General features: G+C 38.6%; 1 protein-coding gene across 4 annotated transcripts in view; it reads left to right on the top strand.

Moving 5' to 3' along the window:
• The window catches only part of inf2 (inverted formin 2), a 92,015-nt gene that overhangs the window by 36,386 nt on the left and 39,765 nt on the right, over window positions 1-15,864 (top strand). For 3 of the 4 annotated variants that reach the window (XM_016990632.2, XM_062968543.1, XM_062968545.1), the window contains exons 2-7: window positions 1,254-1,305; window positions 6,818-7,226; window positions 7,457-7,572; window positions 9,991-10,150; window positions 13,185-13,218; window positions 15,351-15,492. In XM_016990632.2, coding sequence (XP_016846121.1) covers window positions 1,291-1,305; window positions 6,818-7,226; window positions 7,457-7,572; window positions 9,991-10,150; window positions 13,185-13,218; window positions 15,351-15,492 — 876 coding nt within the window. In that variant the 5' untranslated portion in view covers window positions 1,254-1,290. The remainder of the gene's footprint in view (window positions 1-1,253; window positions 1,306-6,817; window positions 7,227-7,456; window positions 7,573-9,990; window positions 10,151-13,184; window positions 13,219-15,350; window positions 15,493-15,864) is intronic. The other variant, XM_062968544.1, reaches the window with a different exon arrangement.

Consider the following 15,864-nt stretch of genomic DNA (forward strand, 5'->3'; position numbering starts at 1 on the left):
GCCAAAACCTTTAGCCTGCAGAGGAAAACAGATCATTATACGCAAGAAAAAAAACAGAAAGCTGGGGCTTGCTTGTGTTCTAGTTGCAGCAAAAGAAAAAAAACCCCACACTTCGGTTTTCCCATTGAGTCTGCTAACCTATTGCTGTTTCCCTCTTCATACTCTCTCGTGAAATTTCATACTTGTAAAACTACACAAGGTGTATTTTTTCTCATTTTTGTATGAAGCACTGCTCCTGGATGGATATTGGATGGCTTGGGACTCAATCAGCAAATGTAACTGTAAGCATTATTTTTAAAACCTCGTATGTAAGACTCAAAACAGTACTGTTGTTCGACCTCCTAACCCCATGAAGAATTTTCTCTCTCAACCAAGTCTGAACAAGAGTGGTCACATCTACTGATGATTGATGCTTGCTGACATTTATGCTTTTAAAGCAGTGGATTTCTACACTTTTTTGCCTTCAGGGAACCGACCTGCCTGATTAGGATATTCCAGAGCATATGCAACAAAAGAACTTCATATTGCAAAAAAATTAATGTCCGCATGCAAGCGTGTGTCATACATGTATTATGGAAGGCCTGTGTCAAACACATTGGGTCATAACACGGCTTCCAAAATTTATCAAACTTTCAGCATTAATTCTGACAGCATTAACTGGAGAAAAGTGAGGTTATTTTGTTTTGATAGTTAATATAAATATCAGGCTTGTTGTGAAAGTAAATAAAGAAATGAAATGAAATTATAAAATTGCTAGCAAATGCATATCAAAATAAAAAGAAATAAGCCTGATAGTTGGTTGCCTGGCCTCTCTCCAAGGAAAACTAATACTGCCTCATAGCATTCTATCATTCTGAAAACTGGAGAACACAAAACAATCATTTCATATCCAATAGCTCTGAGTTTGTCAGGAGAATTAAAGACATGGAAAGGTCATATTCAGATGATTGCATAACAGAGTTTTATAGCTGTGAGGAAAGAAAAGCAACTGGATTTTTTTTTCTCCTTCCATATAAATTTCTCCTTTCTGCCAAATCTAGTTTCTTGAGCTTGGCCCATTTCTGATGGAAATTTTTCCCAGGTCAGGAGCAAATGAAGGCCAAGAGGTTTAGCTAGAAATAGCTGCTTGTCAAAATCACCCTGCTGTTATTACTTTAGTATGCATAGTATTCCCTGTTGCTTTACACAAACAGCTTATTCACTGCTTCACATTTTCTACCATAGCTGTAGTAGCTTTTCTTCTTTCTTTTTAGCAACTGGGCAGTTATCCAAATCATTCAGAATTCTAGAATGCCAGAGAAAACAGTAAGTAACAGACCAACGCCAACCATTGTTCTTTTTCATTTCTCATGTTTTTCCTCCCATTTTTTCTTGCAAGTTGTTGAATACATGGGGGTTTTTTCTCCAAGCCTCCATTTTATCCTCACAAAATATGTGTGTGGCATGTGAGGTTGAAAGAAAGTGACTGGTCCCAAAATTAACCTCAATGAGCTCTGTGGTCAAACGTGGGTGGCATTTATGCATTTGCCAATGAAAAAAAACAAAAGAGGCATAGATTGTGTAATATTTGCACATGCTAATTTATATTATAGATGCATGTTTAGAAATGCTGTGCATTTGCAGTTTTGACTTTTTTTTTGGATTTGATTGTTCATAGATTTGATCTGGAAATGTTCTCTCTAAGAATCTAGGTCAACTTCCTCCAGTCCTGCAGGAAGATTTGGAAATTTCTAGTAAAAATCAAGGAATATCTAGATCCTCTAATGTTATACTAACTTCAACTTCCAGTGGAAGTCAACCATAAAGTTGTGCTGGAGACCTAAAATATATAGCAATTTCTTTATTTACAGATTTTTTTTTTTCATTCACAGGGGTCCCGTGCCCCTAACCCCAGCAAATGAGGAGTGTTGACCATAGTTTAGAAATCTGATACAGTTCATAATAATAGGGAAAACTGTATTCTGGGCTCCACTCACACACACAATTATAGCCATATTGTGTGTGTGTCTTCAAGTTGCCTGTTGACTTTTCCCAACACCATAATTTTCATAGTGTTTCTCTAAGGCAGGGGTCCCCAAACTTTTTAAACAGGGGGCCAGTTCACGATCCTTCGGACCATTGGAGGGCTGGACTATAGTTGGCCACCGAGCAATAATAATAATGACAACAACAACAACAATAAAAAGAGGGTTGGAAGAGACCCTTTGGGCTATTTAGTCCAATCCCCTTCTGCCTTTGTGCACCAAAAGCACAAGCAAAGCACCCCTGACAGATGGCCACCCAGCCTCAATGTTAATAATAATAATAATAATAATAATAATAATAATAATAATAATAATAATAATAACGATCTGCCAACTGCAAAAGGCCACCCTACTGGGATCTACACACATCATCCAAAAATACATCACACAGTCCTAGACACTTGGGAAGTGTTCGACTTGTGATTTTGTGATACGAAATCCAGCATATCTATCTTGTTTGCTGTGACATAATAAAATAATAATAATAATAATAAAGAGGGTTGGAAGAGACCCCTTGGGACATTTAGTCCAATCCCCTTCTGCCTTTGTGCACCAAAAGCACAAGCAAAGCACCTGACAGATGGCCACCCAGCCTCAATGTTAATAAGAAGAAGGAGGAGGAGGAGGAGGGTTGGAAGAGAAGAAGAGACCCCTTGGGTCATTTAGCCCAACCCCCTTTTGCCCTTGTGCCGTGGGGGCCGGATAAATGGCTTCGATGGGCCGCATCCGGCCCCCGGGCTTTAGTTTGGGGACCTCTGCTCTAAGGCAAGGAATAGAGTCAGTCCCCCATATCCATGGGCTTTGCATCCATGGATTCAACCAATCAAGGTCTGAAATTATTCAAAAATAAATCCAGAAAGAAAACATTGATTGTGCTGCATGCCAAGCATTAGACTGATGTGTTGCCATGCCCTGCTTTAGTTTGCAACCATTTCACAATCCTCAAACTCTCTCCAGCACTTTATCAATGGTACGTAAAGATAATTTTCCCCTAGAGATGCTGAAATCAGGGGTGTTGAATCTGTGAAACTCCAGATATTATTGGACTACAGCTGTAACTATTCCTTGGTATTTGCTCTGCTGGCTAAAGTTGCATGCCAACATCTTGAGGACCAGATGTTAACCAAATTATCTTTAAGCATGAAGATGCTATGACATAAGCTTCAGAATGTAAAACAAAATTATTTCATCATTTCCAATCACTTTATATTATGAGAAAAACAGGGATGGAGACCCTAACTCACCCCCAAACACATGTCAATACTCCTGTGAAATTATTTTGAAACCTACATAATTGATTTGATGTGTTTTGATTGCAGTGCTGTAATTTGATCACATGAATATCATACTGTTTAACACAGAAAACTGGAAGTAAAGCACATTCCTTTCTGATGACTCATGTCTATTGTGAGGAGGATTTTTATTGTGAGAGCTGAGTTTGGCTGTAAAAGCTGTCAAAGTATGAACAATATGAAAGACCTGTGTTCTCAGAATATTGTTGAATAAATATTCAACAATATTAAACTATTAAACTATTAAAACTATTAAAACTGAAGTTGAAGGCCATGAATATAAATTGTATGTTATTGATTGTCCTTCTCAGCATGATGTTCTCCAGATATGTTTCTCATCATTCCCAGTCACCCAATAATACCATTGATGTTATCAAGCCTGCCTCTATCTTAAAAGCCTCTATCTTAAAAGTCACTACAGTTGCGTTGGACTACCAGCCCCAAAATTCCCAACCAGCATGTCATAACATGTTGAGGTATTTGCATGCACATTAGTTATCCAGTTGGAAATGATTAGGAGAAATAAACACTGGGAAAATATCAGGAAAGTAGCCTTGATATCTGAACCGAATTAAGCTAAATTTTCCAAGTTAACCTATTGTCTCTCATTTTCCTGTTTCTTTCTGCATCCCAAAATAACATGATGGGATAAAAGTCCTGGAATTCCAGTACAATATGACCACCTTAATCATACATTTTGTATCCACAGTTTCACTTACTCAAACTCCAAATAAACCTTTCTCCCAAGTATTTGTGGGCATCTCTTCGTCCTGCAGTGCAATTCTAGGGGATTCTTCTGGCCCAAATATGTTCAAAATATAGTGTTTGCTATTATCCACTGTCCAGATAACCATGGTGGGTGGATATGTCCTGGAAGTATCCCCTGGGGATACAGGGATTGCACCGTACATCATCCAAACCATTATAGCCAAGACTTCCTGATTCAATGTTGGGACAAGTTGAAGATCTATTTATTGAAAACATTTAAAATTTCCTCTAGGCTATGACAGAGCTAAGCTAACCTTGCTGCAGCGCCTCAGAAATACTGAATTACAGTCTTAAATGTCTCATATAGTAAAGTGTTTATCGAGGGAAAAAAGCACGTTTCCTTACCTTTAAGCTCTCAAAATATCTGCTTGCTTTACCCTTGAAATTCATTTTTGCCAGAATAAAGCTAAATGCTATTTATTTGATCAGTCTTATAGGGTGCATTCATGGAAGTTTTTGAAACTCTTTAATTATGAAAACTCTTTAATTACCCATTTTACTATAGGTTACATTTATTCTGTTATTAGAGGGAAGCATATCTTTGTAAGGCTAACTTAGTCATCAATTGAAAAGCTGTATTTTCACAAAGTATTTTTTAACAAATATGGAATGTGCGTCAAATGTACCTCCAAACTGCCTGTTGACTTATGGCAACGTCTTAAATTTCATGCGATTTTCAAGGAATATTCAGAAATGGTTTTGCCATCCCTTCCTCTGAAATATAACTGATAGCATCAGGTACTCTCTGGCAATCTTCCATCCAACTATTAACCAGAGCTGACCCTGCTTAGCTTCCAAGATTAGATATGATCTGATACCTTTAAGATGCCTACATAACCCCTGGAGCTGCAAGATTCATGGTTTTGCCTTTATTCTTGCATGCATAAACAAAGAGTGATGCCTGTAATGTATTTGTATAAGGATTACTTGCTAATTACAGTAAATGTTGCCTGACAGACTGCAAACATTTTGGCTTATTCCCCAAATATTTTCATTTAGAGTTGAGTTGATACCTTGATGGATAGCCAAGGCTTTCACAGTCATAATGGCTTTTTAAAAAGGGAACTCTGTGCTTGTTTCCTGGTTTGACTCAGTTGTTGACATTTTAGTACGAGATACTGAAAGTTAGGCCTTTTGCGATAAAGAAATGTCCAAATTAAATGAATTACCATTATGTTTTAAACTAAAGGCGTTGCTATCTCCATCCAGCTTTTGAAGGCTGGAAGTTGGAGTTTCTTTGGATAGAGAGAGGTTTGTCATCCCAAATAAATATCCTGAAATGCTAGTTAATCATCAAAATATTAGGAATGTAGCATACACCCTCCAACATTTCATAGCTGGAGATCTGGTCACGTGTGACCACACCACATTAGAGAGTGTGGTTAAGATGGCAAAAGTTACGAAGCTAGAAGAAGTTGCTGCAGTGTGTTTTTGTCTCAACCTTCTGGAAAGGACAAGATTATGTCCCTTCTCTTCTTTCTGCTGAATTAGTGCCAGGCTACTTTGGACTTTGAATTCAGTTTGCAGTGATCAAAGTAAACTGAAGACAAAGGGGGAAAGTGAGAGGAAGAAAACAAAATGAAGACATTTTAAAATCAGCTGAAAGAGTGGAACAACCGAGGGTTACTTTAGTAATGTCCTTGCCAAATCGGGACTGTTGGAGGGTATGCAATAATCGTAGGGATGGATAGTTAGTGTTACATGATCTATTTTGTCTTTGTCTTGCCTAGCCTGTTTCTTCCTTGCTTTTATTAATATCCACAGGAGCACTTCATACTTTCCTTCTCTCAAGCCAAGGTCTTTGTCTTTGCTAGTTATGTTGGTTGATATAACATCCCAATCATATTGTGCTTATCTCTGGAGGTGGTTCTTATAGTATACACATTTGTCTTTCTTTCTTACTTTTTCTAAAACCAGCATCATGTAGATTTGTATACCCACCATAAGCCTCATTTCTATCTGTTGTTGCTGTAGGGTGACCAAAGATGCATCATAGGTGGGCTTTACCTTGGGGATAAGGACAAGGGGGGGGGGGGGGAGGCAGTCTCGCAAAAAAGAAGAGCACTTTTCCTAGAGAGCCTTGGTAACTAGCTTATCTAGGGCAACATTGCGGAATTGAAGAAGTAGCAATATAGTATATATAATCTTTTATAAGCCCAGAAATTTTAGTCAAAAACTCACCCCAAAAGAACACACTTGAGGTATCATTTAGCTACTATACCTAAACTCTTATTTAATTAGGAACCATCCCCTTCTCTGAGTAGAGTGGCAAAAGGCAATAGCTTAGTCAGTCCTAAGAGAATTTTCAAAAAACCATTGACCCACCGCTACTCTCTCCACGATGGTGTCACTTTTGGTTATAATGCTCGAGCAGGAAAATGGCAGTAGTAGCTGGACTACTGAGGTAGCATTGATTCTTTTCCCTCTCCATGAAATGATGCTCAACTTATCCATAGATCACATCAAATCCATATTTTTGGCATCAGTTCTTGTCCTTGACTTAAACATGAGCTTAACTTATACACGAGTATAAAAAATATGTACAGGTAACACTCTAATCAGTATTTTCTTTGGGAAGTTAGGAGTTGTTCCTTGGGCAGAGTAATGGCCTTGTTCTGTCTGTGGATTGGGCCATCAATCTTTTAGGGACCCCCCTTGTCAATAAAGTGCACAACTGTGTTGTTGGAAAATGCAGGTGGACTTCTGTCTCATTTTTCCTTTTTCTCGTCATAGGTGCAACCAGCCAAAATGTCTGCCAAGAAGGAAGGCGCACACAAGAAATGGGCAGCCTTGAAGGAAAAGCTGGGGTCCCAGGACTCCGACCAAACAGAGGCCAATTTGGAAAATGCAGAACCAGAGCTCTGCATCAGGCTCCTGCAAATCCCTTCAGTGGTGAACTACTCTGGGCTCAAGAAAAGACTGGAGAGCAGTGATGATGGCTGGATGGTCCAGTTTCTGGAGCTTTGTGGGCTTGATCTTTTACTGGAAGCCTTGGATCGACTCTCGGGGAGAGGTGTCTCCAGGATTTCTGATGCCCTGCTACAGCTGACATGCATTAACTGTGTGAGAGCGGTAATGAACTCACAGAAAGGCATCGAGTACATTGTGAGCAATGAAGGCTATGTCAGGAAACTCTCCCAAGGTGAGAACGCACTTTCTGAGTCTTGTCGCAAGCATTCGTATGCTTGAGTAGGGACATCTTTGTGCACCATATTGGCTTCCAAACATTTTACCATAAAGACAGCTATCATGTCACCTCATCTTCTGTATTCTAAGCTAATTATATCCACATCCCAAAGTCATTCCACATAATTTGGTTTTGAATTAAAATACCAGTTGGACTTCTTCTCACTTTGACTTTTCTCTTTGCAGCACTTGATACTTCAAATATCATGGTCAAGAAACAAGTTTTTGAACTCCTGGCTGCTCTCTGCATTTACTCAGTGGATGGACATGCTTTGGCTTTGGATGCTCTGGATCATTACAAGGCAAGCAGAAATCAGAGGAACAATAAAGAACACAAGATATATATATACAGTATCCGTGGGAATGGTATCCATGGTTTTATTTTTTCATGGCAGGCAAAACTAGCTCTCTCTAGGCATTTTTAGATCCTCTGTATTGACTCTGTGATATTCATGGGTCAGAAGTCTTCATGTGATCTCGGAACAGATCCTCCAAGATACAATGCTTATACTTTAGTTCAAAATTAAAGTTTGGAATTAAGGTAGAAGCCCATTCATGCAGTCCTCTTGTGTTCCAATAGAGCAAACTAGAAAGCGAGCAAGCAATTGGTGGGAAAACATCCATTTCTAAAATATTTAAGAATAGTTGCATGGTAGGGTTGAACTGTGTTTTAATGTGTTTTAAACTTTTTTAAAAATCTTTAAACTGTTTTAAATGCTTTCATTGTTGTTCATTATCCTGGGCTGGATGGTAATATGTATATATGTCTTTATATGAAATGCTTGGGACCAGAAGTGTTCCATATTTTGGATTTTTTTGGAGTTTGGGTATACTGTACATAGTGAGCTATCTAGGAAGTGATGCCCTAATCTAAACACAAAATTCACTTGTTCCATATATATATATATATATATATATATATATATATATATATATATATAATACACATAATCTAAAGATAATATATGCACAATATTTTAAATGATTTTTATGCATGAAGCAAAATGTGTGTACAGTGAACCATTAAAAAGCAAAGGTGTCACTATCTCAACCACCTATGTGGACAGTTTTGTAATTTGAAGTATTCTGGAATTCTGAGTAAGAGATGCTCCATCTGTATTGCCTCCCGGCAGGAGAACTCAACAAAAAGTATATAAAGAAAATAATCACTCCTTGATTTTTATCCCTAGCATCTGACAATCTATTTAGCATACAGCCTTTGGACCCAAATATTCAGTAGAACAAATTTGGCCTTTGATATAGTTATTTTCTGTTGAGGGATCTCTAGTCACCTTTTAAAGTTTCAAAGGTTAGACTTATACAGAAGAAACACAGCTTGGCAGTGTTACATTTTGGATTGCAATTCCCAGTTTCCTCCAGCCAGTGGACTAGGGAATTTTAAAAGATGCATTTTTTCAAGGTCAAAGAAGGATTGGCAGAGTAAATCATAGCAAATTCAGATTGGAAAAGCACCTATTCTTCCACCTCCTAAAAATTCCTCTCTGCATTTAAAAAAAACAAAACATCACTGATAAAGATTTTTAATTTCAGCGCTTGTTAGCTTTCAACTTGCAAATTGATTTTTCTCCCACATCCAAAGGGAATCTTAAAAAGTTGGCACGCACCTCTCTACCTGCATTCCATTCTCCTGCCTGATTCCTGCTTCATGCTGCTCATGCTGTTGCATGTGTCAACCAGACTGAAGTCTGTGGTCATTATTAGCATCTCTTTTGGCAGGGAATTCCATCTGTGTATGACGCACTGTGTGAAGAAACTCTTTTTTCTTCTTTTTAAAACACTGAACCTGCTGCCAAATGCCAGTTGATTTCAGTGACACCCAACTGCTAGTGTTATAGAAAGTACTCCTACACTGTAGCAGCAAGAAGGGAATTAAAAGGTTTGTAGGCGTTGTTATAAAAGTTTTAGTTTCCCTTGGGATAAACTGAGTTGCTTTTCATTTCACAAGGCGATGGTTGCCAACATTTGGAAATGTTATTTGTTGAATAATAGCTCCCAGAATGCAGTATGGCCACTAGTTCAGAAAAGTAATTTTATATGCTCTTGGGTTTAGCTTAGTAGTAGTGCAAATATAGTAAATTGTAAAAATCCCCAAATTCAATCTTTGACATCTCTAGTTTAAAAGATTCAAGTAGTAAAAGGAAAAGTCCCCTGAGACTGCAGCGAGTTGCTGTTGATAGAGTAAATAATACTGGATAGAGTAGGCAGTACTAGATAGCCAAGTAACCTAATTTTGGATTAATACAGTTTTCTGTGTTTCATCAACACAGAATCTGGAACCCAAGCCTTTTGAAGGAATGACATAGGGAGCTGAGTATATTTAGCTTGAGACATGATAACTGTCTTCAAATATCTGAAGGGATGTCATGTAGAAGATGGAGCAAGCTTGCTTTCTGCTGTTGCAGAGGCTGGAACGCAAAATTGTGGATTCAAATTACAAGAAAAGAGGTTAAACATTAGGAAGAACTTTTGAACTGTAAGATGTTCAATAGTGGAATAAGCGGCCTTGGGGAATAATCAATTCTCGATCTTTTGAAGACTTTAAGTAGAAGTTAGATGGATATTTTAGGCGTGGTTTTAGGGAAGCAGGGGGATTAGACTAGGTGTACCTAGTGGTCCCTCTCAACTCTAAGATGTTATGATTTCCAATTTGATTGCCAGATGTCCTCTTTGATCCAACATATCAATGATTTGCCTTCTAGACTGTGAAAAACCAACAGTACCGGTTCAGCGTCATAATGAATGAACTCTCAGCCACAGATAATGTGCCATACATGATAACACTCCTGAGTGCCATCAATGCAGTCATATTGGGGACAGAAGAACTAAGAGCAAGAACACAGCTCCGGAATGAGTTCATTGGTAAGGGCAGTTGTCAGATTAGTTGTTCCATGTACAGTTGAAGTGGTCTTGGGCCCATCCTACTTCAAGTGCAATGATTCTGTGCTTTAAAAAACTGGGATTGGTGAAAGGAGCACTTGGAATTCTCAGCCAAAGTGCACCATTGCTTCTCCAAACTACAAGTCCCAAAATTCACTGGGACAGAACCAAACCAGTTAAAATGAGAGAAGAATGCTGTAATTCATAGTGTGAGTGGCCCCTACTCTATGGATTCTGCAAAATATTTCACCTTTGTAGATCTGTTCAATTTTTTTTTCCTTATATTACTTCAAGTATCTTCTATTTTGTCGTAGAAGTGTCATTCTGCTAGGCCATTTACAAAAGGTAGAGTGCTCCATCTTTGCAGACCGTCCCTGCTCACTTAGGTCCCCCCACAGAATTTTTATTCCTTTTAGCCGGGGTCCCCAAACCTTTTAAACAGGGGGCCAGTTCACGGTCCCTCAGAACGTTGGAGGGCCAGACTATAGTTTTTAAAAAAAACTATGAACAAATTCCTATGCACACTGCACATCTTATTTTGAAGTAACAAAAAACAAAACAAAATGGGAACAAATACAGCCTCAATGTTAATAATAATAACCATCATTATTGGGCCATTTAATCCAACCCTCTTCTGCTTTTGTGCACCAAAAAGCAAAGCACTCCTGACAGATGGCAACCCAGCCTCAATGTTGATGATGATGATAATAATAATAATAATGATAATAATAATAATAATCTAAAGCTTTACGGAAAATCAGAAACACAAATCCAATCACTGACCAACACAGTCAGAATCTTCAACACTGACATCAGTATGGAGTTCGGCCTAGACAAATGTGCCACAGTGGCATTAAAGAAAGGGAAAATTACTCACAGCGAGGGCATAGAGATGCCAAATGGACAAACCATAAAATGCAATCAGCCTGAAGCCTGTAAATATCTGGGCATACTACAGTTGGACAATATCAAGCATGGGCATGTGAAAAATGTGGTCAGCAAAGAATATATCCAAAGAGTCAGAAAGATTTTGAAGAGCAAATTAAATGACGGAAATACGATCAAGGCTATCAACACCTGGGCCATACCTGTCATTTGATACACTGCTGGAATTGTGAACTGGACACAAGCAGAGCTAGATGATCTGGACAGAAAAACAAGAAAACTGATGACAATCCACTACTCATGACACCCGCGTAGTGATGTCAACAGATTTTACCTGCCCAGAAAATCAGGAGGCAGAGGGCTTCTGCAAGTGAAACAAATGGTAGAAGAAGAGAAACATGCCCTGGCAGATTATGTGAAAGGCAGTCAAGAACCAACATTGAGGGAAGTCAATAGTAGTAAACTGCTTCAAGTGCAAAAGACAAAGAGTGAATACCGTAAAAACACAATCCAGAGCAGAAGAGAAAACTGGCGAAAGAAGGCTCTCCATGGACAGTTCCTGAGAAAAATTGAGAGCCAAATTGACAAAGAAAAAACTTGGTTGTGGCTCACAAATGGAACTTTGAAAAAGGAAACAGAGGGCCTGATTCTGGGAGCCCAAGAACAAGCCATTAGAACCAATGCCATCAAAGCCAAAATTGAAAAGTCGATAACAGATCCCAAATGTAGACTCTGCAAGGAAGAAGATGAAACAATAAATCACATTCTCAGCTGCTGCAAGAAGATCGCACAGACAGACCACAAGCAGAGGCATAACACCATTGCTCAGATGATTCATTGGAACTTGTGCCACAAATACCATCCGCCTGCGACAAAGAGCTGGTGGGATCATAAGCCAGAAAAGGTTACAGAGAATGAACATGTCAAGCTACTCTGGGACTTCTGAATTCAGACAGACAGAGTTCTGGAGCACAATACTCCTGACCTCACGATCGTGGTAAAAAACAAAGTATGGATTGTCAATGTTGCAATCCCAGGTGACAGCAGGATTGAGGAGAAACAACTGGAAAAGATGACATGATATGAGGATTTAAAGATTAAATTGCAAAGACTGCGGCACAAGCCAGTCAAGGTGGTCCAAGTGGTGATCGGCATACTGGGTGCAGTGCCTAAAGACCTTGACCTGCACTTAAAAACAATCGGCGCTGACAAAATTACCATCTGCCAGCTGCAGAAGGCCACCTTACTGGAATCTGCACACATGATATGCCAATACATCACACAGTCCTAGACACTTGGGAAGTGTCCGATGTGTGATTCAATACAATAGCCAGCAGAGTGTCTGCTATGGACTCATTTTCTTGTGTTTCAAATAATAATAATAATAATAATAATAATAACAACAACAACAACAACAACATATTATTATTATTATTATTATTATTATTATTATTATTATTATTATTATTATTATTATTATTATTCACACAGTTCCAAACACTTGGGAAGTGTTTGACTTGTGATTTTGTGATATGAAATCCAGCATATATATCTCATTTGCCGTGTCATACTGTGTCTTTGTGTCAATAATAATAATAATGAAGAGGGTTGGAAGAGACCCCTTGGGCCGTTTAGTCCAACCCCCTTCTGCCTTTGTGCACCAAAAGCACTAGCAAAGCATCCCTTAATAATTAATTATTAATTAAATAATAATTAAAATACCATTATAAACAAGCAAAGCTTTGGAAAGCGTGCACCAGGTGGGAGAGGAGGCGGGAAAGGCGCGTGCCTTTCTCTCCTCCCTCACACCGCATGCGCCTTCCTCAGCAGAGGAGGAGGGAGCCGCCTCCACAGGGGGCGGATAAATAGCTTTGATGGGCCACATGTGGCCCCCAGGCCTTAGTTTGAGGACCCCTGCTTTTAGGCATATCATTTGGCAGTTTCCAACACCTCTGCATGTATTGTAAAATCAGTACTATTACAGAAAAGGACCTACTGATTTAAAAGAAATGTTACCATTGCGCTTCCTATAGTTTTTCAGAGAGTCTGTTTCATTCTGTTAATGGATTTTAATGTAGTTTCATGTCAAACAGACCATATTATCAACTCTCTTTTCATTCCCTACTTCTAGGTCTCCAACTGTTGGATATTTTAAACAGACTGAGGTGAGTTCAAGAGTATATCCTAAACATATAATTAAGACTTATTTAAAACAGTAGTAATATATCACATGATGCTTGGAGGCTGTGCTGGTATCAACCTTTCCATATTGTTATTTCTTTCTATTCCCACCCACATTGTATGACTTATTTTTCCATCAAAAGCAACCATGGTAGGAGGCAGATCTGGGTTTGAACCACAGTAATATTTCCAATCTGGAACAGGGTCTGACTAATCTCTGTACTTAATTACACTCTCTAGCTCTATCTGCTTCATTATATTATTCTGGGCCATCTCTATGGGATGGGACTTGGGAGCACTGTTATGCAGTGATTCTGGTCTTTCTTGGAGGGGCGAACTGAGAAAGTGGTGCTGAGGGACTCTTGTTCAGCACCCTGACCATTGGCCTGTGGGGGTCCTTCATGCTGTTTAACATCCACATGAATGATCATTTAGAGTTTTGGGGTTTGATGTCACTTGTGTGTTCAAGACACTCAACTCTCTTTTCTTCTCATCTGATTCCAAAGAAGCTGCCTAGTACAGAACCAATGTCTATTGCCAGTAATCAACGAGATGATAGCAAACATATTGAAACTTAATTTAGACACGACAAAGATGCCCCTAGGCAATTAAAAAACAGATTAGAGAATCGGGACTCTGTGCTGAACAGGGTTACACTACCCCTGAAATCTCAGGCTCACAGTTTGGGTCTTCTCCAAGACTCAACTCTGAGCCCAGATTTCCAGGTTTTAGTACTGATCAGGAATGCATCTGCAAGTCTAAAACTAGTGTTCCAACTTTGTCTGCTCTTTGAAACGTCAGATCGGCTACAGCAACGTATGCTCTCATTGCATCTCATTTGGACTGCTGTAAAACACTTTAGATGGAGATGCCTTTGGAAACTGTTCAGGAATTTCAGTGAGTTCAAAATGATACAGTCAGAATTATTATTATTATTATTATTATTATTATTATTATTATTATTATTATTATTATTATCCTGCCCCATCTCCCCAGAAGGACTTGGGGGAGCTTACAACATACATAAATACAATGGACAATATATGCAAAATAAATAGGGCAAATAACACCACAACTCAATAGAAAATAGAAAACAAATAAATCAAAATAGACAAATTAACAATAAGCAATATAAAACATTAGTTAAAACATAATGGTTTCCTATAAATTAAATAAAAGCCAAAAATACCCGAATCAAAGTATGTCCACAAAACAAAGACTTCATCCACATTAAAGGGATATTAACTAATCATTGTCAAAGGCATGTTTGAACAGCCAGGACTTCAAGTCCTTCTTAGAAGTCGTGAGGGTGGCTGCTTGTCTAATCTCCCTGGGGCGCGGGGGGGGGGGTGTTCCAGAGCCTGGGGTCCACTATTGAGAAAGACCTCTCCCTCGTCCCCACCAGCCTCGCTTGCGAAGGTTGTCTGGGGCCCATTATAAGAAGCATATAACTCCTTTTTTAAAACATATATTTCCATACACAATTCACAGTAATGGTCATGAGTGCAGGTTAAGCCCAAACTATCTGAAAGACTGTATCTTCCCATAGCGACCAGCCAGAGTTCTAAGATCTACAGAATGCTGTCTCTTGGTCCAGCTGTCATCACAGTCTCACTTGGTGAAGTCACAAAAGGGAGCCTTCTCAGTGGTTGCTCCCTCTCTCAGGAACTCCTTTCCATGGGATGCATTCCTTTCGCCAACAGGCAAATACAGTTTTGTTCAAGAAAGTGTTTAATCTGAATTCTTGTGTCAGATGGCTTTAATTTCAACAAGATTCATTATTATTTATTTCATGTATCCATGTCAACTGATACTATTTGTTATTTCATGTATTCATGTCTGTGAATATGGTGATCATACCGTAGTAGAAATGAGAAGCATGCAGCCTAGAAATGCTGTTGTTGGACTGCAAGTCTCAGCATTTTTCATCACTAGCTATGTTAATGGTTGTTGCAGTTCAGCAACATCTGAAAACATCTGGTGGGCCACATAATTCCCAACTTTGTATGGTGAAAAGATGGAAATAGTCAAGCATTTGAGGTTATCAGTTTCCATGTTAATGGATATTAATTTTTATTGTCATTATGTTAATATAATGAGTGTTGGCTCCATTTAGAGACATAGAAGATGTGGACCTGCTTATTCAGTGTGAGACGTTCGAAGAGGCTAAGTCTGAAGATGATGAGGAGTTACTGAAGATATGTGATGGGATTGATATGAGCAATCATCAAGACGTTTTCTCTTCTCTATTCAACAAAGTAAGTATGGCCATTTTTTAAAATATATATTTGAAGAACGTTATATAGTACATAATATGAACATAGAGAGGAGAGGAAAAAGGTGTGGGGGGGAGGGGTTAAGAGACTTCCAGACTTTTACACATCTGCTTCCTCCATCTTTTAAAAACTTTTTTATATAAATAGGTTTCTTTCAAAAATTTGTCAGTTTCATTAGTACGTATAGGTATATAAAAAGTCATTTCTCAATATCTAAAAACTCATGTTGAGAATGGGTAGACCTCTTGGCGAAGATGTTACATAAAGTCTATCCCATTAAAGGAAAGAATCTGCTTCTTTGACCTCTATGTTTTTTTTTCCTCACTATTATAAGAGAGAAATAGGGTAGGCCCT

The sequence above is a fragment of the Anolis carolinensis genome, chromosome 1 (genome assembly GCF_035594765.1).
Source record: "Anolis carolinensis isolate JA03-04 chromosome 1, rAnoCar3.1.pri, whole genome shotgun sequence".
NCBI classification, from domain to species: domain Eukaryota; kingdom Metazoa; phylum Chordata; class Lepidosauria; order Squamata; family Dactyloidae; genus Anolis; species Anolis carolinensis.